The 27,209-nt window shown below is 41.3% G+C and overlaps 1 protein-coding gene and 1 long non-coding RNA gene across 2 annotated transcripts in view; one reads left to right on the forward strand and one right to left on the reverse strand.

The window, feature by feature from the left end:
- Nucleotides 1-1,894: 1,894 nt before the first annotated feature.
- Nucleotides 1,895-27,209, reverse strand: part of LOC141802075 (uncharacterized) — a 45,742-nt gene continuing 20,427 nt past the window's right edge. The window contains exons 3-4 of the long non-coding RNA XR_012599455.1: nucleotides 14,428-14,534; nucleotides 1,895-3,835 (exon numbers count right to left, since the gene is read on the reverse strand). This is a non-coding gene — a long non-coding RNA (uncharacterized LOC141802075). The remainder of the gene's footprint in view (nucleotides 3,836-14,427; nucleotides 14,535-27,209) is intronic.
- LOC141801484 (homeobox protein OTX2-A-like) lies at nucleotides 19,007-24,090 on the forward strand. The gene is made up of 4 exons (XM_074684521.1): nucleotides 19,007-19,137; nucleotides 21,638-21,742; nucleotides 22,118-22,269; nucleotides 22,666-24,090. Exons 2-4 carry the CDS (start codon nucleotides 21,646-21,648, stop codon nucleotides 23,293-23,295), a joined length of 879 nt encoding a protein of 292 aa, XP_074540622.1. The 5' UTR covers nucleotides 19,007-19,137; nucleotides 21,638-21,645; the 3' UTR covers nucleotides 23,296-24,090.

Raw genomic sequence — 27,209 nt, forward strand, 5'->3', positions numbered from 1 at the left:
GAAATAACTAAATGAAATCACAGATGAGCACAATCACAAGTAGATCTATAGCAAGATGAGTCTGCATGTCATTTAACATCACATTAAGATCATCCAATGAGATACATTGATTGAGGTAGAGCTCTTTTAATAATTTGTTTGAAGTAAAGGAAGCAGCAAATTTTTAACAAACCTTTTTTTTCTCCATAGCTTAGTTGTAATAAGTTCCTGGGACCATTAACTACAAGTTCCTGTTCTCTTCTTACTCGTGTAGGTAAGTACACGAAGAAGGAATCAAACCTTAAATAGACTTGCAGATACATCAGTGATTTAGTCTACACACTGTAAAGAAAAAAAAAACCAAGATGTTAATGAAGCAAACAGGGAGGATCCTGAGAGCTCTGGGATACACTGTGCCCAGAGCATGACAAATCTGGAGAGGAGGCGTGTGTATGGATCATCTCAGACATTTTAATACTTTCCAATTACAGTTTTTCTCCATTGGTTTGGCTCATTTTTGAAACAAAAATTACATTCTCAAAATAACATGTACAAACCTCCAAACTACTTGGCAATTGTTCACAACATAAGTGAATTACTCATTCATTTCATATGCTAACTGTATATCTTTGCAAATGATCAAGTACAGTTAGCCTTCATTCAGCACAGTTTTCAAGTGAACTGATCTTGTTGATCTAAACTGATTGTTGATTCTCAGTCTAATGGTTTTTCCTCTCCAAAACATGTCAGCATCATTTCATTGTGTAAGTCATCATGTGCACAATAGTCTGTTCAATTGTCAGAATTAGTTGGGAGTTTAATACCATGAAAACCATATATGAATCTCTTGGAACTCTTAATAAACTGATTTGTAGACAGTCAGGTGAAACTAGAACTTGACTATTGAAGAAGAGTTTCACACATCTCAGACAGCCAATCCAACAGTATGTTAAGTCAGCTGACAGGTGCCGTTCATCATTATGAATGCTGCCAAACATGTATAACTTGACCAGGACCAGTACAAGTTCTGAACATGGAGGCACCTGGCCAATTATAGTTTTTCTCGATCATTTACAAGTTTTGTAAACGCATGCCTCATCTTCTCAGAACTCTACAAGCAACTAAAATAAAACAAAGTGGGCAGAAACCCTCAATTCAACTGCAAAATGAAACTTTACATTCAAAACATGTTAGTTTTTCGCAAAATGGTATTTTGTATTCAAATGACACACAAACCACTGAACGAATGGATATTTATAAGAACCAGTTGAACACTGATGTGCTAAAAGACTATGATGAATGAAAAACATGTCTTCTCCATTTATCATAAAAACCTAGGCCTTTTTTGTTCAGTGTTACATTTACGTTAGACTGTACAGACAGGTTGTGTTGTCAAATATTTTATAATATTATTTTTATACTCAGAACAAAAAAATAGACAAAAACAAATAAATTTTATTTTCCCCACAAAAACAACCTACACGGTGCACATCCCAACAAACACAAAGTTGCACATACAGTAGTCTACATAGAAAACAAAAGAAGAATTTGCTGTTACAGGACTTTTTCTTTTTACCCTGATGTATGGAAGTTACTTTATGGATGTAAATGATAAACGTTACAATTCCCTTTGGCAGTGTGAGTGCAATGTGTGATGTCAAACCTTAGAGGCTTCTCTTACCAAAAAAAAATGTTATTTTGTTTTATTTTTTTCCCACAATTGTATGCCATTAGCTAGACAAAAAATGAGAACAGTAATCATTGTCAGTGAAGGACTGGGCTAAGACTGAGAGGTGGACATGAGGGATATTTCAATGGTCCTCTGCCATGGTAACAACATGTAAACAGTATGATTTGCAGTGCTTACACAACGCCAAACAGATGATGCATTTTGGGGGCACTGACTGTCAATATGAGAGAGGAATTTAGATCAGACACGAGTCAACTGTTATCGGAGTGATATCAGCTTTTGCAGGTGAACCACGGTGTTTTGCTGACCCACCCAGGTTAACTTGGCAAAAGCACCAATAATGTCGAGAACAACTGGTCTGTTTCGAGAGATGAGCCAAAACAAATGAGATGGATCTTTGCATTTTTGGCGGCACTGACTTTGTATATGAGAAAGAAATTTAGGTTTGAAGCATGAGTGAGCCATTTTGGGAGAGATATGAGATTTTGCAAGTGAGCTGTGGTGTTGTGCTGAATTGTTAAACTGTTTTGCCAAATATTCTTTAAGTTTTGAGAATGTAATTTCTGTTTCAAGAAATTAGCCAGAAATTATTTTGTGAACGTTGATACCAAAGACTGCTTCTTTATTCCTTGTATGAGAAAACAAGGTGATTTGATAGAGTTTGTGTAAACACAGATAAACAAACACAAAAGTTAAATCATGGAGATAGGATAGATAGATAGATAGATAGATAGATAGATAGATAGATAGATAGATAGATAGATAGATAGATAGATAGATAGATAGATAGATAGATAGATAGATAGATAGATAGATAGATAGATAGATAGATAGATAATGTTGGACATGTTTGAAGAGGCAGTGTCACACTTTCTGTAGATAAATGCCATAGAGACAGAAAGAAAGATAGAGGGAGAGAAACAGACAGAGAGAAAGACAGAGAGAAACCCTTTGAAAGCTAAGCCTCGGGGCTGAGAACTCTCTGAAGAGCTGGAATCAGACATGCACAATCAGTTCCCCTCTTCAAATCTCCTTTTCAGGCCTATCTACTTGAACAGGCTTCTCTTAATTACTTTCTCTATCACTTAGCGAGTCGTGCCTGCCTGGGACGAGGAGCAGCAGCGTCTTTGCCAGAGACACTTGGCTGGTTTGAACCCATATTCACATATCTTCTTTCTCACAATCCTGTCCCGTACCTTTTTCTTTTACCCCCTCCTCCTCCTCCTCTTCCTCTCCTCCTCCTCCTCCTCCTCCTCCTTTTTCTATTCTACACTGCTCTTGTCTCTGTGCGGCTCTCCCCATCCTGCCTCTATACCCTTTTCCAAATATCTTCAGGGCGTCAGTTGCGTCATGTGACTGGTTTGCTTGTGATTACAGCAGCTGGCATCCACTGTCATCTAAGAAGAAGAACCAAAATACCTTGAAAAATGACACCATGTGATGAAGAATATAGGTCTGTGAGAGCCTGGAAGAGAAGAGTGAGAACTTGCTGAGGACAGCGCAGGCTGAGGGTGACACTCAAACACGCTGCTCTGTGGAATTATCCTCCCATTTCTTGTCTCTTTTTTTTTTTAAACCTGTCTGTTGTTTTAGAGGCCAGTGTTTGTCCCTTTGGTTCGCCTGTGTAGTCATTGTCCTCCTCCTCCTCCTGTTTCTTCTTCTTCTTCTTCTTCAACTTTTTTCTGTCTGGCGTCTGGTCCACTAGAGCTGTATTTAATTAGTTTCTGTAGGGTTAATTAGGGGGCTAAAGTTAGGGGGTCAGACCAGAACAAAAGCAGGGCAGGCTGGACGGATGCAGGTGCTCTTGTGGGGTTGCCAGATTCCTCTGTTCAGATTAAGATGGCTGAAAGATTGTCTTGAGCGGAAAAAGATTTCTTTTTTTTTTTTCTAAATTTCAACCCCTCATCTTTGCGACTTAAAGGCACCTCAAAGATGTAGGCTTTCTGCTCACCTTCATGTCTTCTCCCTCTCATATTACACTGGCACCCATCACATGGAGCTGATCTAATGTATGGTGTGTTCCTGTGATCGGTTTGCCAGCTTCCATACGGTGTGCTACGTTGTATATACCGCCGTTCATATCGCTCCCAGCACTCACTCCATTATTTTTCATCCTCATGTTGCAGCTCTGCCCTTTCCTTTCTTTCCTTTCTCTTTGTTGGTCATCTGTAGGATAAAAAACATGTGGGTTAACATCAAAACACCTCTGCAGTCAAGTGAAGTATACATAAAATAGGCTCTCTGAGGCCTGTGAAGCAAACATCAGTTGTTTGGATGTAGTGATCATGTAAATGAAAAAGCAGATGTGAGAGCAGAAAGCTTCACGCTGCAGCTTTTTGAAGGTTACCTGTGTACTTGTACTTTTTGCATCTTTCACAGCTTAAAAAAACGCTGACACCCTTAAAAGAGGGCGTGTAAAAGGTATGACAAATATGCAGCTTGAAACAGACTCGTATGTTGGACTTTGATTGTAAAGAAGTAGAAGAAGAGGAGAAACGAGAGACAATTTGACCTTTTCTTCCATCCTGTAGAGATGAAGAGGGAGCAGATGAACTGATATCAGAGGGGAGGAGAAGAGAGGAGGGAGAGGAGGAGACGGAGAGGGCATCTCTGGCATGGCTGGAGACCCTCAGTGTGTGAGGGTCCTGGGGCCCTTTAGACAGGCGCCAGCCCAGCAGGGAGGCAGAGACAATCGCGCAGCACCAGATTCAACGCAAGGGAGATGGAAGGATGGAGGGAGATGAGGAGACACAGAGGGGAGGATGGATGGAGGGAGGGAGGGAGGTTGGTGGGACAAAGAGAATGGCTGAGAAAGGTGGAGGACATGACAAGGAGAAGAGCAGACAGGTAAAAGCACGTATATAAAAGAGATGGATGGCTAAACAGAGAGAGTACGGTGTATCAAGAGGAGGTGAGAGGAGAAGGAGTAAGAGGTAGAAAAGAGCCAGCGAGCAAGAGATAGCACGTATTCCCACTGTTACAGTCTTTATCACCGGCCCAGATCGTGGCGTATGAACAGTGATCCAAGTCAACCATCTGCTGAGGCTAGATAAGCCTGGGAGAGCCGGGTATTGAGCTGTCACTCAGGGAGGAGCGCTGAGAAAGAAAGAGAGGAGGGGAGAGAGGAACAGCGGAGAAATAAAGACAGAACTGGAGAGGGTGAAGGAGGAGGGAGGGATGTGTGTGCAAGGTAGAGAGGAGAGAAAGATTTGTGCGGACTGGGGAGCATCCGTCTTGTTAGAGAGAGACTTAACGTCAAATAGATGTCCAGACCTGTCCTGCCTCATCTGGAAATAATCCTTCAGCTAATAAGAAGAACAATGAAATTTATTGCTTTATTTTGTCCACCCACACACACACACACATAAGACACACACACACACATACTCCCAGCATCACTCCTAATGACATACAAGAAGCTGTTGTTTGTTTCCTGTCATCACCATGTTCATAAACGTCTCCACAGCCTGTTAGACGTGCAAAGTTTAGCTACTTTTTTAAACTTTGAATAACTTGACAATCCACACTCACTTGAACACAAGTGCTGTGATGCCATAAAGTGTGTGTAGAGGGTGTGTGTGTGTGTGTGTGTGTGTGAGTTGATCAGACACCACTGACTGCTGGTGAGCATCCCCAGAGTGGAAGATGGGTTACTAGTTGATTAAGCCTGTGTGTAGGTGATTAAGTTAAGTCCCACTTAAACATACCCCCCTTCAGCCACTTAATGCATAACTATGACTGACATCATCTACAGAAGCTCGACAACCTTTATTCCATGATTATTTTGTAATCTTTCACCTGAATTTTGTGTTTCTGAGATGTATCAGTGAATAAACGCTCTTTGTTTTGGATGTGTTTGTGTTTGTAGTGTGATTCTATGGTAGCATGGGGGCGTGAATCAAGTCTGGGAGGGGGGTCAGGCTCGGGAGTTAGGGTTAGGAGGGGATTAGCCTGGGCCAGTTGGATCATTTTACAGCCGGAGGACCCCCACCACCACCACCCCTCTCTCACCCCACCCTCTGCAGTCTCCTGGACAATAAGGATTAAACTCCTCTTGTTCCTCAACTCCGAAAAAAACGGCATGACGACAAAGACACCATTCCTCCTGGGTCCTCTGTCTGAGGCTGGGAGCTGGGCTGAGAAGAGAGGGGAGCAAAGGAGGGAAGGAGTGAAGTGGAGGTGGAGGAGGAGGAGGAAAGGAGGGAGGCAGCAAGGAGGCAGGGGGTCTATCATAAAATTAATCCCTTCACAGTTTCCTCTGGGTGCAAAGTGAGATATGAGGCAGACATGTCTAATGAAATGCTACAGTCATCTAAGGGCAGAACGATAAAAGCATATATTAAACTAATGGAGCTTGTCATTAGTGCCACTATTAAGCGGATTGAGAAGACTGTGCTCTCCTTCGGTGATCAGCATGGAAGATTAATCAGCACCAGTCAAAGTCCACCTTCTCACATCTTCAGTTTCTGTGCTCAGACTGAAGTCTCATGGTGATATCCAAGCTTGCTTACCTATAATCCTCAAGGTTGAAACCATGACTGGACTCTTCTGAAATTTAGTCTGTTTCTGTATCTTCTTCTCTTTCTTACAAAGCTTTAGATGAGAAGACTGATACTACTCCAAGGTACAGAAGAAGAACAAGCTCCAGTTAGCTACCGCAGCAACTTAACTCAAAGAGGCGTAGGCGTTTGTTTATAACATAGAAAAAAATGTTGTGTTAACTCCTTCTGAGACTTCACAAGGATACCAGATAATCACTTTGAACTTGAGGGACTGAGTTGACCATTTTCTTTACTGAAGGCCACAGTAGCCTTCCTGCTCAGCTAGGCTAACTGTCTGTTCTCATATTGCTAACTAAGAGGCCAAATAAAGTCTTAAACTTCATTATGTATCAAAGGAAAGTTGTGCCCTGGACAACCAGTTCTGCCCATAAGATAAACAGGACTTAATGATGAAAGTGATGATCACCTAGATTAAACATCACTGAATGGTAGACCTCAAGCTGGGACCGAACCACAGACTCTTTAATCCATAGGCACAGACATCACCAGTCACCATACTGAAAGAGGTTACTCATCATTCAGATAACTTAACTACAGGGAAAAGAGGTGTAGCTAACGCTAGCTTTGAGGGCGAAGTCACACTGGCCATCCACAATGCGCCATACTCAAAAGCGATTGGGCCACCTCAGCGCAACTCAGCCACTGGCTGGTACAGTCCAAGGTCTCACTACTCCAATATGGGAGCACGATTAACTCTTGTACATACGTCATTACGCCATAATACAACCCATAGAATAGAATAGAGCTTTATTGTCATTGTAACAAGTACAACAAAATTGAAGTCACAGCAGCAATCAAGAAAATAAAAGTAAGAAAGTGTATAGAAAGTGCAAAAAGGTCCATAAGAAAATAGATGACGACAGCTTGTCCATTATTCTCCAGTTCAGCCAGTCTCCACCTCCACAGGGTCCAGGACTGAGCTTCTTCAGCAGTCTGTTCAGTCTCTGTCTCCTGGATCCCGTCCGCCCACAGCAGGCAAAGCTCCCCCAACACGGTGCTGGTGCCTGTCAGCTCTGTTAGCCATGTCTGTGAATAGCATGATGCTACTCTGCCCTCTGGTATTCCCTCTGTTGCTGGGTTAGCACAGCTAGCTCGTCCATCTTGCTGGAGATAGATCTTACGCTCCAAATAACAATGGTTGGAGGGACAGGTCCATGTCGTCACTTCTTGGCTCACACCTGAGAACCAGCACGTCTCCCTCACCTCCTTCTCCTCACCTTGTGGGAAGACATCAGGCCTTACACCAGTTAGCATTGACATGCTTCAGGCTGCTAACAGCTGAGTTCACATGTAAACAATGCAGCCATGGTTACATGTAGGATCTCCAGACAAACACAGGAGAAATAGTAGTAAAAATATCACTGAAGCCACAAAAAGTTTGGTGTCCATGACCAACAAATGAGCCATACACAGTAATGATCCACTCCAAATACAAAGATTACGAAAAAGAGACGAAACCCCCCCCCCACAAGAAACGGAGAAAGAAGAGAGAGCCGCTGCAAAAGGCAGCCATAGCCAACAGGGCGGCGCCTCGCAATGACCACCTACTTTAACATGTATGGTCCACCAACGTCACTGTGAAGCGTCTGTTTTCAAGAAGTGCGGCCTCTTCAGAGTCAGCACAATGAGACACAGAGAGCGTGGCTATGGTCCAACATGGCCCACTAACATCCCCACCATTTAAAACGGTTGTGCAGAGGAGCAGTTGCAGCATTTATACATCATGTCCAGGTTGGATGTGCATGCTTGTGCTCATGCATAAAGTGTACTGTGCCAGAGCACACCTCTCCAAAGTGTGCCAAGCTAGGAAAATGTACCATGCCTGAGCAAAATATGGAGTGGTCACACTGGCAAAAGGAACCGGACAAGCGTGCTTGGGCACAGTACATATTGCTAGTGTGACTGCTCCTTCTACACAGCCACAGTGTTCCAGCCTTACATTAATGCTCCCAAATAGGTAAGACTCATAAATGAGCCATAGATGTTACTAGAAAATATCAACCCTCTTGGACACTGTGTACTAACAAAATAATGGGCTATTCAGACTAAAGTGTTTTTGTCCTGGTGTGTAAACATTTTTTTTTTATTTAAAGATGTGTATCTTTGAATTGGTGTGTATGGGTGCTTATGTAGCCTCAGGTGGACCCTTGATGAACTGCAGTTTGTTACACTTCTACATCAGCTTGATTCTCCTGACAAGAGGTTGCCTCGGATATCTGGGAAACAAACTGTTGACCCTGAGTAAAATTAAGGAAAAACAGAGTGATCAAATGAACTAAACAGGTTGATGCAAATCCGGTACTGTTTTATTTCTGACCCTATTATTGCCACAGTCATTGGGTAGTTTACTTATACATTTTACCATTTATACACATTTCTTTTTTACTTAAATGGAAATTTAACAACAAAAACAACAACAACAATAATACAACTACAACTACTACAAATAATAAAAATAATAACTTAAAATTATTTAGCTTTTGATTTTCTTTAACATAAAATGGAGCACTCTAACTCGTTTGTCTAAAGAAAATCTAAACCTACACTTCTTTATTTTTTATGTTGAAAGTATGAAAACCTCAACAAGCTGTGCCACTAAGTGATGTTTGACCTGTATTTTCTTTAGTGAACAAACAGAGGTGTGAGTTGGTGAGCCAGTTTCATTGCAGAGTTTTGGAAAGTTCTTTAAACTTCTTGAGGAACTCCTTCTTGATTGGTGAGTTTAATCTGAAATGAGAATCAGGCTACCTGTTAACCTCTGTTCTCAGCTTTTAAGCCAAACTAAGCCTAATCTGGTGATTTCCAAACTATTCTTTGAAACATATGTTGTATGATACACATAGGGGCCACTTTGTGGACAACAGTACAGAGGATTAGTAAACTAAAGGCTAAATCCTGTGTAAAAGCCCAGTGTTGAGCAGGGTGTGATCATAGCCCGAGGCCCAGAGATTTAGGGTCCCTATGTGGAAAAGGGTCCAACAGTGGACACAGTAGTGGGCTCAGTATGTGGCAGTGTTAGGCTTACAGAGACAGATTTGATTGCCCTCAGTGTTTTACTGTAACATCTATTTGCCACTAAGGATAGAGGACAAAAGCTGTGTTTTTTTGAAGTGGTGATGGCGAGGATCAAATTTACTGGTCAACATCCAAATAAGAGGGACGATAAAAGAACAAGACAAAGGAAACAGAAGTCTGCTGGTTTTAATCTGAGAGAAAATGAGGGAGTCAATATGTGGGCATAAAAAGAGATGAGAGAAAGAGGAGACCGAGTAGGAGGGCGAGGAGCACAACAGAACCAGGGGGAGTTGGAGGGAGAGCGGAGAGCAGAGGAGGGGCCTTTCATACAAATAGGCTCTCTTTTACTTTTAGAAAAGGGAAAAAAGAGCAAAAAGAAAAGCTTCTTCTCGCCTCCTGGACGCAGTGTCAAACCCAATCAGTGTCTGTTCTGCCAACACTGCTCGTCTCCCAGGCACCGGCTCACAAAGGAGGCGAGCCTGGGCCGCCACACCTCTCACTTCCAATCTGCATCCTCCAGGACGGGCCTGAGAGCCAGGGGCCGCGGGGAGGCACAACAATGCACCTCAAATGTTCAAATTCTCATAAAAAATCTCACTGTGGTGAGAATTGGATTAACTAGTAAAAGGGAAAAACTCTTCTCAAGTGGCTTTGGATCAGCTCATTTTGATTTGGACAATAAATATCAGGTTTTAAAGGAGCTGACGCAAGTGTGTCTCAGGATAAATGTCTGGGTGTAGGTAGTTATTGTTCTTGAAGACTTTCAAACACAGGTGAAAAGAATGGGACTTAGTGTCAGGGTGCATGTACGTAAAGCCAAATACAAACATGGATAAACTGCTCAACGATTACGACCAACAATCCCTGAGCTGTGAGCCTAATAAACGTGAGCAACAAGGCTTGATCCTTAAGAACCTCACCACTCAAAAAAAAAAAATGTCTGTCTTGAATAGACACCCCCCTAAATCGCATTGTTGAGCAAATCCTGCATTAAAAGGAGAGAGTAACTCAGCATTTATACTCCTGAAGACTTTAGTTAAGCCAGTGCCTCTGCCACTTTGCAGCGCGGGCTTCATCCAGCCACAGTAAATCCGTCTCTCAATTGGCGATTGGCTGAAGCCGAAGGGGCCATCTTTTTCACACGCTTCTCCGCTCGCCACCCCCCCACCAACGGCTAGTGTTTACCCGTCACCAAACAATGGCCGGTTACTGGCAATTAAACAGCATTTTGCAAGGAATCCGTGGCACTGGTCTAATGGCATTACTGTTGGATGATTCAATCCTTGAATAGTCAACAGGATTTTGCCTCTCACCAGGAAAATACTGCTTCATCGAATTACCCGTATTACATAGATTTACCCAAAGCTTATGATTCAGGGTTCACAGATTACTGCTCCTCCAGAGATGGTGGAAGAAAGGAGTGATAGCCTGAGCAAATGTTGACTTAAATATCTCAAATCTTTGCAGATTTAGAGAGATTATTATTTACCTTTTTGACCTGAGTTCATTGCATTTCGTATTCAGACTTAAGGACAAAATGATGCAAGTTTAGAAAGATGGCTTCTGCGCGTAATCATATGGCATATAGGAGCCAAACTGCACATTGTGCCCTTTGACCCTTGGTGGGTCGAGTTGGGCTGGGCAGCTCGGAGAACCAGGAAGACCGGCCAAGTCCATTATCTCACAATGAAGGGCTAATTACTGGGCCCGCAAGCTTCAAATCACACAGCAGCAGACTGCCTGTCTATGTCCTCCGCTCACCCAACATCTTAATTGCTCTTTTATTCTCTCTCCGTTTTTACTGTGCCTCTCTCCTCGACTCGCTCAGCTCCTCTCGCCTCAGCCATTTCCCACATAAAAGCAAGATGCTAATTGCCTGCTATGGAAATATTGGGCCTGTGATTAGCCAGGCAGAAGGTTTGGCTGGCCTGTGTGCTTTTCCCCCGTCTGTATGAAGGAGTAGGAGCCAGCACGCGGGGTGTAAATATGGGAAACTGCAGTGTAAATTCATTTTTCTGTCATTCACATGCGCCGCAGGGTTCAAAGTGTGAACACTGTCATTGTGCTCTGGTGGCAATTTGTCAGACTGCTATGTTGGCAAAATGTTGATGGAAAATCAGCTTGAAGAAAATTACAGGAAAATTAGTTCAGCTGCTTTTTAGGCAGAGTTGTAGGATTGTAAACATCAGCACTGACATTATTATGGGACTAATTATTTATGGTTCAGATATCTGGACTACAAACTGTTGACCCTGAGTTTAATAAAAAAAGACACAGTGATTAAATGGCCTAAACAGGTTGATGCAAATGGGGCACTTTTATGATACACAATGAGTATTTAACCCAAACCTTTGGGACACTGTTTTCCTCCTGGCCCTGTTTTATTGCCTTAATCAGTGGGTAATTTACTTATAATGGCCGTACATAATCATCTAACAAGACAACAAGGGTTAGTCCTAATGGACTCCATCTTGAGGTGCACATACATATGGAAATGAGACCCAGCAGGGAAATTTGCTTCAGCTTCTGTAACATACATGGCTGTGTTTTACCATACTCTTTTGTTAAAGATTAATCCTGAGACCAAAAAATGTCTGTTTTTCCTCAAATCATTTTTTCAATAGAAATCTGCAAATGTTTACCTTTAGCTGCTTCTTGTATTCATAAAGTAAGTAATAGATCATCTAAAGATACAATAAGTCTTTTTTTGCGATAAATGCCAAATGTTCACGGTAAATAGTTTAAAGAAGATGCAAGGAAAAGCAGATGTACTAATTTACTGAGGGGAAGGATCTAAAATGTGATAACCTCATGTCATGATTGGCCAATTATGAAACATAAATCATTCAGGAAAGAAGCAAAAAATTGGCCTGTACTTAAAATAATAAAAACTATGCTGACGTGGGGTAACTCCCTGTTTTCAAAACACAACATGTAGGATATTTGTGTTCAGATATGCAGGTTTATAGTTAAGTGACACACTTGTCACTAGGGATGGGTACCTTTCACATTTGAAACTATACGGTACCGATGTCCGGTATCTGGCAATCGGTATCGGTACTCAACTGTACCAATTTTTCGTACTTTTTTGTGTTTATGTGGTGAAAAATATCAATTTGTTGGATAATAATTGATATATATTTTTTCAAATTAACATATCTTTTCTTCAATACAATGCTGTGTTCATGTCCAGCATGGAAAATCACCTACTCTTCCACTCCCTCACAGTCACAAGGATGCATTTAGGTACCTAAACATGGTAGCTTTTGATTGTATGTGAATTGGTACCCAGTACTTTTGACAGAATTTGGTCGGTGCCTATAAAAGTACCTAATTCGGTACCCATCCCTACTTGTCACATTCATTTCAAAGGCACTGTGAGGAACTCTTGAATTTTGTTGATTCTGGTGACCTTCCAGGGTGAGGATGACATTTCCCATGAGCACCATAACCAATTCAGTAAGTTAGCATGCAAAGTTGGATCAAGCTATATTTATGAGGATTAATTAAGTAAAATAAAATGAGTTAACCCAAACAGCCTACAAGGGACAAAGAATCACAAAGCTTTTAAACAGATATCATCTGCAGCAGCTTTTTAAATCTACTGGTTTTCTCTGAGACTTAGCAGGTGCAACCTTTCCCCTCTCCGTCTCCCATTATTCAGCCTCCTCAGTAATCTTTAGCTCTTTTCCATACACGTCAGATGTTAGCACATTATTTAAGTAACTTTTCTTCTCCTAAAGTCACCTGCCATTTGACCTCGGCCTTGTCCCAAGTACCAAACCAAAGCTTTTTGAGCAGCTTGGCGGATATTGAAATGCTCTTTCAGATGTCTTCTCTTTGCAGTTCTTTGTCCGGGATGTAGGAAAAGATGGAGAAGGTAGAAGAGGCCGGTTTTCCCAACGATGGGAGCGGAGGAGTTTTGGGGCCGAGCAGTCATTGGTGTGTGTGGGGGGTTCGGGGGCTAAGAGGGGTGCGGGTCGGCTGTTCAAAGGCTGGCTTTTTGCATTGTTGGTCAGTTGGGGATTAGGGTCCACTGTGCGGCAGAATAGCCCCTCTAATTAAAAAGGATAAGAAGGCAGAGAAATAGTGAGAGGCACGGGAGGAAGCAAAGAGAGAGGGAGGAGAGGGGAGAGCAAATTTGCAGAGAAAAGAAAAGAAAAGAAAAACTGTTTTCAGTGTCACTCCTGCAGCCGAGCCTGTCGATTCAGACTGGATTAACTTTACACTCCTCCTCCCTCTTTCTCTCTGTCACTCTCTCTTTAAATCTCTTTCTGTCAGTCTTTCTATCTTGCAATTTCCTTGCTTTGTTCTCCACATGCACCATGTTTTCTTGAAAGTACGGTTGAAATGAGCCTTCCAAGCGTTTAGACGGACCTTGAAAATAACATTTTTGGTTGGAATGTCTAACAAAGCTTCACAAAGTTCAGTTATTCTGATCACACTTCTATTTTACAGCAAGAAATCAGACGCATACCGTTTTTTTATACTAGAGGTTTGCAAGGAGTGCATGTCTTACTGTGTTTTAACACAGCCTCCTGCACCCGTGTGTGTTTGTGTGTGTGTGTGTGTTGCTTAGTATTTGCCTCCATCAGAATTTGAATAGAGTTGCTGTGTGTTGTGGCCCAGATGCTGGCTGTCAGTAGGTGGGCTGTTTGCTGTGGGGATGCCAGGTTGTTTTTTTGTTTGGCCCTCCTCTGTCCCGCCTGCCTCCCTCCCCTCGCTCGATGGGGGTCCAAGATTCCCTGGGGCTGGTCCCTGCTGACCATTACCCAGGTATGAGGCCTCTCAGTTTGGCGAACACTAGCCACAAGCCACAGGAGGTAAACGAGGTACCAGCAGGGACAAGACACTCAACCCTCCCCTGGGCAAAGTTTAAGTGATGGTTGTATCTCAATAAAGGATGTGAATATGATATGATGGAGGCAGGCATTGGAGGTGGTTTAGGTCATAATTACGCAGGTGTAATACAAAGCACATAGCATGTGCTTGGTCAGAGCAGCAGAGAAACAACCAACCATGATGAAATCAGTTTGTCTGGAAGAGATTAAGGGACACTTGGCTGGGTTTTTTTGAAGGACCTTGCTTGCCCTGAGATCATTTTGATGCACGTTAATTGTTTGAACTAATAACGACTGGGAGAAAGTTGGGTGACCAGCTTCCTGCAGCTGTTGCACTTACACTATCTTCAAATACGTTGTATCTGCTGCAGGTCAGTGCAGTGGATGCTCAGGCGGCATCAATGACTGTCACAGTGAGTTTGTTGTGTCTCCTCTCTGCTGTGTCCCCTGTGAAAGAAGAACAACAAAAAGACGCTCAACCAGGTAGCTTAACTGTACTCTGTCAGATGTGATGACTACACTTAACGACCCATCGGTCAGTTTGTACGTTTAAATTCTACAGGCAGATACAGTTGCAACCAGAAGACAAAACTCACAGTCTAACATTATAAATAGAAAAGCACTCAGAGAGCACAGACCTCTGCCAAGCATATTGTGACTGTAACGCAACACTTTAGTCTTACTTTAATGTTATACTCCCTTTCAGCAGACTGTCTGCTACAATTTGGTGATAGTTACAGGTTTGTAAGCTAATTTGTTACCTGACAGTGTTGAAAATTTCATATTCCAGATCTTAGTATCCAGAATATTGGCAGGATCTGGATTGTACTTTTACATCTATCAGAAATTATGGTGACCTTGTCTTGTATTGTTTTGCAAAGCAATCTGACCATTTATCGTGGAGTTATATACACATATGGTGAAAACAGCCATATCTCACAATGATAAAGAATCCTTTAAGAAAATCCTGGATCCAGACAGTGATACGGATCACCTCCAAAATTCAATCACTTCTTCCTTATCCCATTTCAAACATTTCCTGAAAATTTCATCAAGCTCAGTTCCTTACTCTTTGGGTTATGTTGCTCACAGACAAACTCTCCCAAAAACATAACCTCCTTGGCGGAGGTAATTAAAACTCACAGTTGTTTGAGGTTAAACTTGGAGTAACATCCTTTTGGGAAGGCCTCGTGGGTTTGCCTTTCAGCTAGCCTCAACAATATCTCCTGATGTACTGTAGCAGCTCAATAATCAGGACGCTGAATCGGTTTGTCTTTTGAATCATCAATACATGTATCGCTTCCTCCAGCAAACCTGTCAATAAATCTATCAGTTTGAGTGTGCAGATGGCAAGAAGCAAGCATAAATACTACACTGTGTGTGTGTCAATGTGTGTGTGTGTGTGTGTGTGTGTGTGTGTGTGTGACAGATGGGGATGGCAGAGTGGGCCAAGGCATTGATTTGACCTTGAGATGGACAGACAAACTGAAATGATGCAAAAGCTGAGGATCAAATAATAACACAAACAAGATGGACAGACAGGCAGACAGACAGAAGCTCCAAAGATGACACCTTTTTGTCACTTATTTGTTATACTTAAAAAAAAAAAAAAAATTCTTGGTCTTTTTTGTCTGCACTAACTTGCTGATGTTTTCTCATTGTCTACTTTAGGCCTTTTTTTCTCATACCTTTCATCCTGTTTCAGTCAGAAAAGTACAGGAACAAATTCTCTTCAGTACCTGAAACTTTTTCTGACTGGTCCCTGCTTGCCCTCTTATGTATTTTGAATTTGTTATCCCAACTTTTGTATGCCTTTTTATGCTGCTAAGGACTTAGCGGTGGGACTTTAAGTTAGCTTAGGAGGATTTACAAAAGGTGTTACTTGGTTTCGATGAACTGGTCTTGTAGGAGGTTGAAAAGTGCATTAGACTGACTTGGAACCTGACTCATCTGGCAGCTTTATTAGGGATGCACGATATTATCGGCACAATATTGGTATCGGCTGATAAAAGCTTAAAAACACCTTTATCGGTATCGGCAGAAATGTTCATATCTGCCGATACTGATAAATGTTTTTTTTATGCACAGCTGATAAGGTGCTATTCAGTTAGGATTATTATTATTTTCCATCTGAAAAATAAGCTCCGTAAATAAAATGTAGCACTTCATTTATCTGCACTGCAGAGCTCTGTGTCTGTCACCAGGTTGTTACAGTTGCTCTAAAATCAAATTCAACTTGGTTATGTTTAAAAATGCATTGTACATTTAAAGTTCATGTGATCTAAACAACTTATTTTTCTGTATTTCAATACTGAATGTCTTGAGTTTGAATAAATAATAAATTTCTTATTTATGGTAAAATCAAATGTTTTTTTGTCTTGTTTTATGTGTGTTTCTTAAACAAATAAGACCGTCACAATAAGAGTAACATATAAATGCCAGTGCAGGACAGACTTAGATTTCTTTACAGTGAAAAAAACAAACAAACTTGTGGGGGGTTTCGATACATCGGCATATCGGCAAAAATCCAATATTGTGCATCCCTAAGCTTTATCAATGCTTCTGGTCGACTTGTTTCACTTGTTCTATAACTGTTAATATATCTTAATCATATTAGTTGTGTTATGTTTGTTAACAAGACTGTTCACTCTTTGTAGAAACTTTTGTTTCTTGTGCTGCTGCCTATCTTTGTTAAGACACTCAAGAAAATAAAAAAAAGTTTGGATGAGTTTTTCTGTCAAAGGAAAGTTCAACAAAAATTGAAAAAAGAAGAAAGAAATACAGATCAGATAAATGAATCCTGAGCATAAAATAGATAAAACAAACACTGATTATCAATAAATTTGCAAAAGGTGTAGTTACTCCTGATTTATCCCTTGCTCAAGAAAGTTGACATATAGAAGAGAACCTTTCCACTGTGTGGCTTTACTATTGGGATGTTTTATGTCAAATATGCGACTCATAAATGGACTCAGAATAAGGTTTTGGTGCTTTTCAGTTAAACACTCAGTGTATAAACTTCATAAGAAGTGACATGAGTCAGTTATTGTTTATCCCTTTAAGATCCAATGACTCAAATAGTATCCATAAAATATGTGAACTCCAATATCAGGTCAAAAATACACAGAATGCAAATTGATATGTGTTTATAACTGTATCCATGGCTGTTTTTATGTTACCAGCTAACATTTTGTTCAAGTAACAAGAAAAAAGAAAAAAAAAATCCACATCACAACACTTGTGTACAGAAATTGACAAACACTGATTCCAAATCAGGGGAACGAATATGAATGCAATAATGGCAGCTTATTCAATAGTTAACTTTAAATCCATTAGCCACAAAGTATTGGCATAATTTTTTCAACCCTTAATGTTCTGTAACCACACATACCAGGCGCGCAGGGAGCAAACAAAAGACAGCAGGAGGAGAAGGAGAAGGAGAAGGAGGAGGAGGAGGAGGAGGAGGAGGAGGCAGCACATCACTCTTCCTCATGCCAGCCTGTATTATCAAACTCACAGTGACAGAGTGTTATATCTCAGTCCCACGATTCTTAGCCTTCAATTCGTCTCCCTGCAGCAGCAGCAGCAGCAGCAGCAGCAGCAGGAGAAAGCGTGACTCCTTCAATCTGCCTGCAGACAGGAGGAGGGCAGATTGCCACAGACATTAACAAGAGACTTCACCTTTTTACAACCAGCAGCCCATTTAGCTCAAACGCTCCCCCGGGCTGTCAGATATTTTCCGATGAATTATAAATCAGAGCTGAAGATGAAAGCGCTCAGTGGGAGCCAAGAACAACAAGAGAGCAGATCTGTTAGACTGTTTGTTTCATAGTCTCTGAGGGAAAAAAAAAACAATTAATGTAAAACTCTTTAAGGCCACTTATGACCAAAATTAAATCTCAGCATGAACAAAAAATCAGCGAACCAATCTGATTTCCAAAATATCTTTAGTTTCTAATTGGTGGCACTGACTTTGTTATTGCAGTGGGTCATAGACAATATGTAGAAGCTTTTCTCCATTATAGACAAGGCAGGGTTATTATTAAAAATGTGGTATTGATTGAAGTCTTGCTGTCTAATAAGCAGCAGCCTCACAGTCTGTTCATCTGGCATCTAGACTCCTAATTACTCCTCTAACCTGCTGCTTGTTTGGGAGCATCAACCAGATTAATTTTGGGCTACTGCATGAGGCCAAGATTAGACAAAACAGAGTGAAAACAGATTAAATAAAAGCACTTCATTGTGGACTTAACTTTGAACTGTATTAATCCAGTTGCTGTATTTTTTAAGTTAATGAAAAAATCTTTTAATAATGTAGATTTTTATCTTTTTATTTATTAATTTTCTGTGTGGGAATTGTAGTGGGGGTGTAGAGCTTCACAGGCCATCATCCCCCTCCCCTTAAATCTCCTTTACAGGTTTACACAGACTCAAACCGTGACACATCCCCAAGAAGTTATTTTCACTTCCTTTAAAAAAAAACACTGCTTCTGTTCTGCTGGCTCAGCTTTTTTGATTATTTTCCTTTCTTAATCTAGAACAAATAAATCTGAAGCTTTAATCTGGAAGAGTGTTATAGCCTAAACTGAGATGAGTGGATCATCATCTGGCTGCCCTGTGCAGGTGCTCGGCTCTGATTGGCTGCTCTTGATCATAAATCACACCTATCTGTTTCTAAAAGTGGTGAACTGTGCTTTTTGCAGATTATTATGCATTAATTATTTCTTTGTTCTTGGTAAAATCATTGTTAACAGGAAGTAGAGAGGGCCCAGGTGTGCTTTAAAGTTGATGCTTCCACCTTTCTCCAGCTGATGCTCATCTTACACCTCTACACAGCATATTTTTTCTCTCATTTCTATTGGCTGGTAAAAATTCCTCTTCTACTCTCTCGCTCCCCTTTTCTGTCTCTCCCTCTCGATAAATACTAAGCATCTCTCTGTATTATCCGCATCCAACAAGCTTACCGGGAGGAGGAAACTGCCTCTTATCAGGACGACAGGCAACGAAAAGGACAAGACTTTCAATTTTTAATCAGGCGTCGAAAAACGAAGTAAGTGCTTTTTTAAAAATAAAATCAGTAAAGCGAAAAATGTGTATTTTTGTTTTTTAAAAGCGGCAGGTCCGCTCGGGGCGCACTGATCCCGCAGGGGGTAATTGGGGAGGCGGGATGTAAAGGAAACTTTTCAGCCTTACGCCTCTGTGAGCTGCAGCAGCAAAGAGGCATTCAAGCGATTAATAGCAGCCTACAACTTCAGATAATACACTGCTGCCGCTGCTGTTTGACTACACACCCTGTTTGTGGTCATGAATTCAGACGAGGGAGAGGAAACCCTCTCAAAATTAAGTTAACACGGTCATGGACATTGAATCTTAAAGATATAACAGTAACGAATTTACAGCAATAATTCTAGTTTGTGGGATATTTAAAAAAAAATAGTAGAAAATACAAATGCATTTCCACGATTAAAAGTAATGCTGAATTTTTTAGTCAAATATATTTCAGCTACTCATCATATGAAAAAATGTAAGAAAAAAAAAGAAACAGGATAGTATCAATTTTTTTCTGTAATAATTGTTTGAATTTGGGTCATTTTGGGAAAGTGAGTGTCAGGGTTGGTTGGTCTTATTATTATGATTATTTTGGATGGGGGGGTCATGTGTGGTGCGTGGGGAGGGTGCTGGTTGTCTGGCAGTCAGCTGGTCTGATAAACACAATGCCAGGCTTTGTTTTATTTTCGTGACGCAGAAAATCGCGGAGGCCTGAATGCGGAGTCGTGGCTGGCGTCCTGTAATCAGGCCAGCGCGTGCCGTCCGGATTATCTCGTTAATTTCTTACAGAGAGGGGAGAAAAAAATCTCTTGCAGCCGATAATAATTAATGGCTGCATGGCAGGGGTTTTACCATTATTATTGTTATTATTGAACGGATGTGGAGCAACCGGTAGCTCGGGGGTGAAAAAAGTGACAGATTGGGTCTTGAGGAGTGGCCGTTATTGGCTGGATAAGAGGCAGGGAGAGGGGAGCGCCCCGGGGTCCTGGGAACTCTATGCTACAGGTAGGTGTCAGTGAAGACGTTAGGAGAGGCCTTGGACAGGAGCATATGGTGTACACTTTAATTAGCTATTATTTAAATCAGTTAATATTTTAGCCCTTACAGCGTTGCGTTTAAGTTGGATTCAGTGGCCTTTTTTTTTCTTTTACATGCTTCCAGACATGAATCTATCTTCTCTACGAAAAGGGAAAAATTTAGCTAATGAGCCATTTGTTTTTCTTTATAATGTTCTACTCATAAATTATATCAGCCTTCAACAAGTTGAATATATTTTTATATTTATTACAAAAATGTCTGCAACAATCTGTGTATTAAAACAAAGTTGTTATGAGGCCGGACCTTTTGCTCTTTTCATTTTTTGTAGATATTTTTCTTGTATGGTATATTTTTTTTCCAATTCACGCTAAAAATAAAAATAATGGTCTGGTTTGTTTTCACCCGCACTACATTAGGGTTTTGATAGTAAATTACGAGGATAACTTTCTTCCCTGTCTAACTCTTTCTATTCACAGTAAGTAGGTATAGATATCAGTCAGTAGTGGTCCATCTCCTTGTGTGTTTGGATAAAGATGAAGTGTTTTCTCTCTAATCAACACTTCTCGGTAGTCTCACCTTCCAAATCTAATTACCGGGAGCCATTCATTAAGAGGGAAGGAGGAAGGAGGGGGAACCAACCTGAAGAGTGTTATTAATATATCCAAACTTAGTTTGGGGAATGCCTGCGTGTTTCAATTTATTAGCTAATTTTTCCTTCATATTTTAATTTAGTTAAATTTAAATGTACAAGGGTTTTAGTGGAAACAAACAATAGTCGTGAGTTAAAGAAATGAAGATGCTGAGTTTGTATGTGAATGCGCGCTCAGTTTGCAGTATTGGCCCTTTGTTTGCGCCCTAAACTCTTTTGTTATCAGCATTACTTATCGGTCAACAGTGGGCTTTGTTTCTGCAAATGGCCCCCCAATCAGCTGTCTATTTAGCTTCGCCTAACCTGTGGGTATATGCTAATTGAGAGCCCGGTTGGGGCCCACGAGTGTGCGCATTTTAACGACAATGTTTTGTTTTGGTGCTACTCGGAGAGGAGTGTGTTTGGGAGGGGGGAGGTAGTGGTAATGGGCGGGGTTATTGTAGCAGCTAGTGTGTGTGCTGTGGTGGTGGCTGGTTGGGGGGGAGGGAGGGGGGTGGGGGGTGATGGCGTAAACGCCTGTCAGCCAGACAGAGCATTCTCAGTCCAACAGGGACAGCTGGGGGTCTCCACTCGGCTTTAAGAGCCCCGCGAGTCCGAGGGCGCCCACTTCTCTAATCGTCGCGCTGCGTAAAGGCTGCGCGTAAAATCCAGCGCGCACAGGCGAAACTATTCAAGCTTCTTGACGAGTGTCCCGCTCCAGGTTGGCCTTGACGAAGTAAAAATTCAAAGAAGGACACAAAGGGATTTAATTTTTCTTTTCTTTTTTATATATCACATCACCTCTTTTTTTCCTGATCGGTGCCCTTTGATTCAGCCGCCAGTATGATGTCCTATCTGAAACAGCCTCCGTACACGGTGAACGGACTGAGCTTATCTGCCTCAGGAGTGGACCTGCTGCATCCGTCAGTGGGATACCAAGGTAATTAACACAAAGGTTCATCGCTAAAATGGGGCAAATACTAACAATTATCAGGCAGTTTTAACATTTCTTTTGTGTATGAAATTACATGAAATCGACCAGGTTGATTTGTTTGTGAGAATAACCAAATAGACGACTTTGTGTGTCTTATACTACCAGGCAACAAAAAATAATAATAACCTCATTAAAACCTTTAAAGTTCCAATTTTAACCACCTGAGATTGTATGAGATTATACATTCGGTCCAAAAACATGTAGCAATTTGGGATTTAATTTGACTACAACGAAGACAAAGCCAAAGAAGTTTGTTCAATTCAACGCTATCTTATTTGTCTTCTTCTCATTTTCATAACCATGCTCCTTCGTTTTCATCAGGAACCCCTCGCAAACAGAGGAGAGAGAGGACGACATTCACGCGGGCTCAGCTCGACGTGCTGGAGAACCTCTTCGCTAAGACCCGGTACCCTGACATCTTCATGAGAGAGGAGGTGGCCTTAAAAATCAACCTGCCTGAATCCCGCGTTCAAGTGAGTAAATTATCACCAACACACATATTTAACCAAGCATGTAGAAGTCAATATTCTGTAAACGGAGGCAAGTGTTCACAACACTGGCTCAAGTCGATATTTTGCGTCCAATATCATAGTCTCTCAGGGACCTACAGAAAACCCTTCAGCCTCTTTTTAAAACCAAATTCAAGAAAATGCAAAAAAGGGGGTGAAATATTTATCAATATTAGATAGCTGCTGTGGATTCTTTAAGTTTTGTCCTGGATGACCTAAAATCTGTCATTACTTCGCAGACTTTCACAAGTTTCTTTTTTTATTTTTACCAAAGAATCAAAGGAAACATCAACATATTCTGGGCTCAATCATTTTTTTATATTTAAATTCTAGAAACTAAAACTATTTTTTTTCTTACAGGTTTGGTTCAAAAACAGGCGAGCCAAGCACCGGCAGCAGGCTCAGCAAACCCAAAGTGGAGTGCAGAACAAAGTGATCAGTAAACCGGTTAAGAAAAAATGCTCTCCAGTCCGTGAAGGCAGCTCAGAAAGCGGAGCTAGCGGTCAGTTCACGCCGCCCTCCAGCACGTCTCTTCCGGCTGTGACCAGCAGCAGCAGCGCGGTGCCGGTGTCCATCTGGAGCCCAGCCTCCATCTCCCCTCTGTCGGACCCTCTGTCCACCTCCTCCTCCTCGTGCATGCAGCGCTCCTACCCCATGACCTACACACAAGCGTCCGGCTACAACCAGGGCTACACGGGCTCCTCTTCCTACTTCACCGGGATGGACTGCGGCTCCTACCTCTCGCCTATGCACCACCAGCTCTCCGCCGCGGGCTCTGCCATGAGCCCCATGGGCGGCAGCGGGGTGTCCAGTCATCTAAGCCCTGCGTCCTCGCTCTCCTCATCGGCGTACGGAGCGGCGGGTCTGGGCTTCACTGGAGCTGCAGATTGCCTGGACTATAAGGACCAAACATCATCGTGGAAGCTCAATTTCAACGCGGACTGTTTGGATTATAAAGACCAGTCAGCGTGGAAGTTTCAAGTGCTGTGAAAAGAGAGAAATAAAAGAACAATTTCCACAACATGCATACTTTAACTCAAATCCCACAGTTGGGAGTTAAAAACTACAGGCCCCAACTTCTACCTCCAGGACAGCAGGTCTCACTTGTTGGGTTAATTTATTGAACATTCAGACTGATTTCTCTCTAACTTTGATCGAGGACACGGAACAAATGTGCTGACCAAAAGGAAAAAAGGATCAAAAGAGTCTAAGTTGGGTTGAGTTTGAGGAGTAGGTCAGGTTCTTTCTCTAAGCTCCTTAAAGACTCCCCTCTCTCTCTCTTGTCTTTTTTTATTTTGTTGGCACGCTGAAGGGCCCCTTTGATCAAAGCGTGTGTGTGTGTGTGTGTGTGTGTGTGTGTGTGTGTGTGTGTGTGTGTGTGTGTGTGTGTGTGTGTGTGCGTGTGTGTGTGTGTGTGTGTGTGTGTGTGTGAGGGCAGCTCTGATAGGATGCACTATTAATTTATAAGAAATGTGTTTAGTAATAAGAGACAATCAGTCCGTTTGTGTGTGATCAAAATGTCCTTTAAGTGTTAATGAATTATTTTCCCCACGTGTTAGATTTCTTTTTCTGTTTGAATTGTGACTCTTTGTATGCAAGTTGGCCAAAAACCCAGCTTTGAATTTGGTAGGTTTATTTTCATGTCTTGAGTGTTAAATGATAAAACATTGAACGGACTTATTAGATTGAAATAGGGAGTAAGGGGTGATTTAAGTCAGCAGCAGATGAGGTTTATTTGAGCTGTGATGTGCTGTGAGAAGGCCACAAACTCTAAATGACAATAAAAACCACTGAACAACACAATGATCTGACTGTATTTGTATCAATGGGGTTTTCTGTCTGTTTCGTTTTTGCTACCAAGAATGGCAAGCGTTTGTTTAGATCCTTCTCATATATCACATTTTAAAATAAAATCCACAGTGCCATCCACTCTCACCAAATGTCACCAAATTGATGTTATAACGTCTACATCACATCATAGACTCCATCATTTCCGTCCAGGCGAAGAGGAATTTGAGTTATGCTAGAACTATGTTAATCCGGGCTCCTAAAGCGGATAATCCAACATTTTATTGACGGCTGCTCTGTAGTTGAAGGCGCACCGCTGCTTAGTTCACACAGAGGAGAGAAATTAGTTCAACTGCCCAAGAGTCCCAGGAAATAGCCTGGGTCAACAGACGGTTTACACTGACATAAATACGGAAAAGGATAAGGGGTACATAATAATGATGGTTGATAAATACATAAATAAAATTAATAATATTTCAGCCACACAAAGGCGTATAACGAGGGCGTAATTCACGTCATCTTACTACCTTATATGGACTAAATAACAAATAATTATGATTTTTTTAAACCCTTCTAAACGGCGTCAAAATAAAGTTTCTATATGATATTAAACAAAAAATAATTGCCCCCACACACAATTTAGTAGCCTAATTAACTAAATCAAGTTCATTTAAAAAAATCGCTAAATAAGTCAACAGACATCTGTTGCAGAGATTAGCCTACACCCGGTTTACAAGAGAGAGTATACTGAGCAGGTTCAGAAGCGCGTGCACGGATTAAAGACAAAGGAGAATAGAAGGGCTCGTGCTATTAACTTAATTACGAAGGGACAAGGCACAAGAGGTTTCTTTATTTCCATGCTTTAGTGTGACTTTTGCTGTCGTCCGTGTCCGTTTGACCCCAAACAACACAATTAGCCCCCTGACAGAGTGGCAAGGGAACCTGGTCTGTGGTGAAGTTAGCCTATACCATCTTCTAACATTTATTCCGTTTAACGTTTCACTTTTGTGGGGTACAGCAATGCATACATTTGAGATGACGAACAGGAGAAGAGTTGGCACGAGGCACCTGTCAGTATGGATCAAGCTTAAAAAAAGGCAAGTCGTTTATTAAAGCAATTAAGAAGTGAGAAAGTCAAGTTACAATCACCAATTTCTAACAAAAAAAAACCTGTTGGGGACTATAATCCAGCCATACGTACTGGACACAGTTTAGGGTGAACAAACCCAATGTAAAAAGTCAAATCCATGAGCCAATAAAGATCAAAGCGCCGAGGTTGCAAAAAATCTTAATTTGGGTCCTGCGATGAAAAATCAATCGACTTTAAATGATTGTCATTGTGGTAGCCTAAAGTCCCCTTAATATGTGCTGTGTTTTTTAATTATTATTTATAAAGCGTCATCAGGTCCAGTAAAAACATTGAGCGCAGCAGCCACGGCAAGCGTCCTTGCAGCAGGACTAACGGCCCCGAAGAGTCCAGTTTTCACGAAGGGGCTATGGATCCGATAGACGTGCTTCGTTAATCCTCACATCGCAATCCGAGGATGTTAGACTAAATAAAATAATTATCTCAAAATAAGACTCGGAAGCTTCCTTTTAACTGCACGTGTGCGCACCGGCTCCCTGAGGCAGATTTCCCCCGAGAGGCTGCAGCTCACCGCAACCAGGGACAGGTTTCCCCGCCCGGGGTAGAGAGGACCTGCGGAGGACTGAGGGACGAGTGATTTACACACTTTACATGTGATTTCATCAAAGATAACTGCTGCAGTCTGGTAAATGCTAAAAACTGTCAAAAACTCATAGAAAGCCAAAATATTAGCCTAATTTATTTGCATCACTTGTTTCCACCCTACTATCTTCTCTGTGCATGAAATACTGTAATAGCTACTCTCTATTTTTAACTGTATTGTAGACCTCAGCCATCTCTAAGGTGACTGCCCCAATGACCAAATGATGATAAAAAAGGGAAACTTTTTAATATTTTATGGCCATTTAAAATTCTGTAAAACTAACAGTTGTTTTGTGCTTGAAACCAATTTATATGTAAGATTAAGATGTGGGAAAAATATTAAACCAATTCATCCCACTTACAATCAATTGAAGTTGTTTCTAAAATGCACTGGTTCAGATGGAATATTGTGAAAAATGAATAAAATACAAAGACATGCTGGTGGTTAAAAAGAGCTCATTTTTGATAAGCTTCACAGCATCACTGACAGAAGTCTGACTTTGTCTTCTGAGAAAGTGGATTAAGTGAAAGTTCTGGGGCAAAAGGACACAGTGTAACGGCCGTTTTGACAAAGTGGGATATGGAGCTGATTTCTGCATAAAGTAAACAAAAAGATCATAGTTTTTTTATGACAAGGAGAACATGGGCGATAAACGGCCAATTTGTTGGTGAGAATATAACTGAAGACTATTGTTATGCATAAGTACGTGTCCTACATTCTCAGGAAGAGCCACGTCTATCACATATCGACACAGAAACGCATACATAATTCATCTACAGTCCAGGAATCTCATTTAAATGACTGGAACAATAGTGTTTCTGTGCTAGCGTCAGAATGGCGGTTGAAGAATATGTTAAATGGTTAAAAGTGCGGCCTTAACTCTTTATGACCCGCTCAATCTGTGTTAAACCATTAGAGTGGTTTTATCTCCTGGATTACACAATCTGATGAGATTATGCTCAGTTCTATCAGATGCTTACACTAAATAATACCATGTGATGTTTTAATGGGACTTAAAGCAACAAAATATTCTTTTAATTGCACCAAACACTGAGCTATGGATGTCTTTGAAACTACTCAGATAAACTCGTGAAATCGTCTAAACTGTTTCCAGGATGAAATAAAATAAAATTTAAGCAAAGGCAAAAGAAAACCACCTCTCTTCAACAAGGCCATACAACTTAAAACTTGACCTACTACAGCCTCAAAATCATTTGTCTATGTTTGGATGAAGTCCAGGGAGATAGTTGTTAAATGCAGTGCTTGTTTAAAGTACAAGTAAGCTGTGTTTTAAAACAGCTTTCAGGTTTTGAAATTGTAACTTGAAAAGTGGCAAAAACTTGATGACTGACCAAGAGGACAAAGCGGAGCTGTGAATGCTGCTGT

The sequence above is a fragment of the Halichoeres trimaculatus genome, unplaced genomic scaffold (genome assembly GCF_033239565.1).
Source record: "Halichoeres trimaculatus isolate MK-OKI-2021-1 unplaced genomic scaffold, fHalTri1.1 fHalTri1_scaffold_13, whole genome shotgun sequence".
In the NCBI taxonomy this organism is placed as follows: Eukaryota; Metazoa; Chordata; class Actinopteri; order Labriformes; family Labridae; genus Halichoeres; species Halichoeres trimaculatus.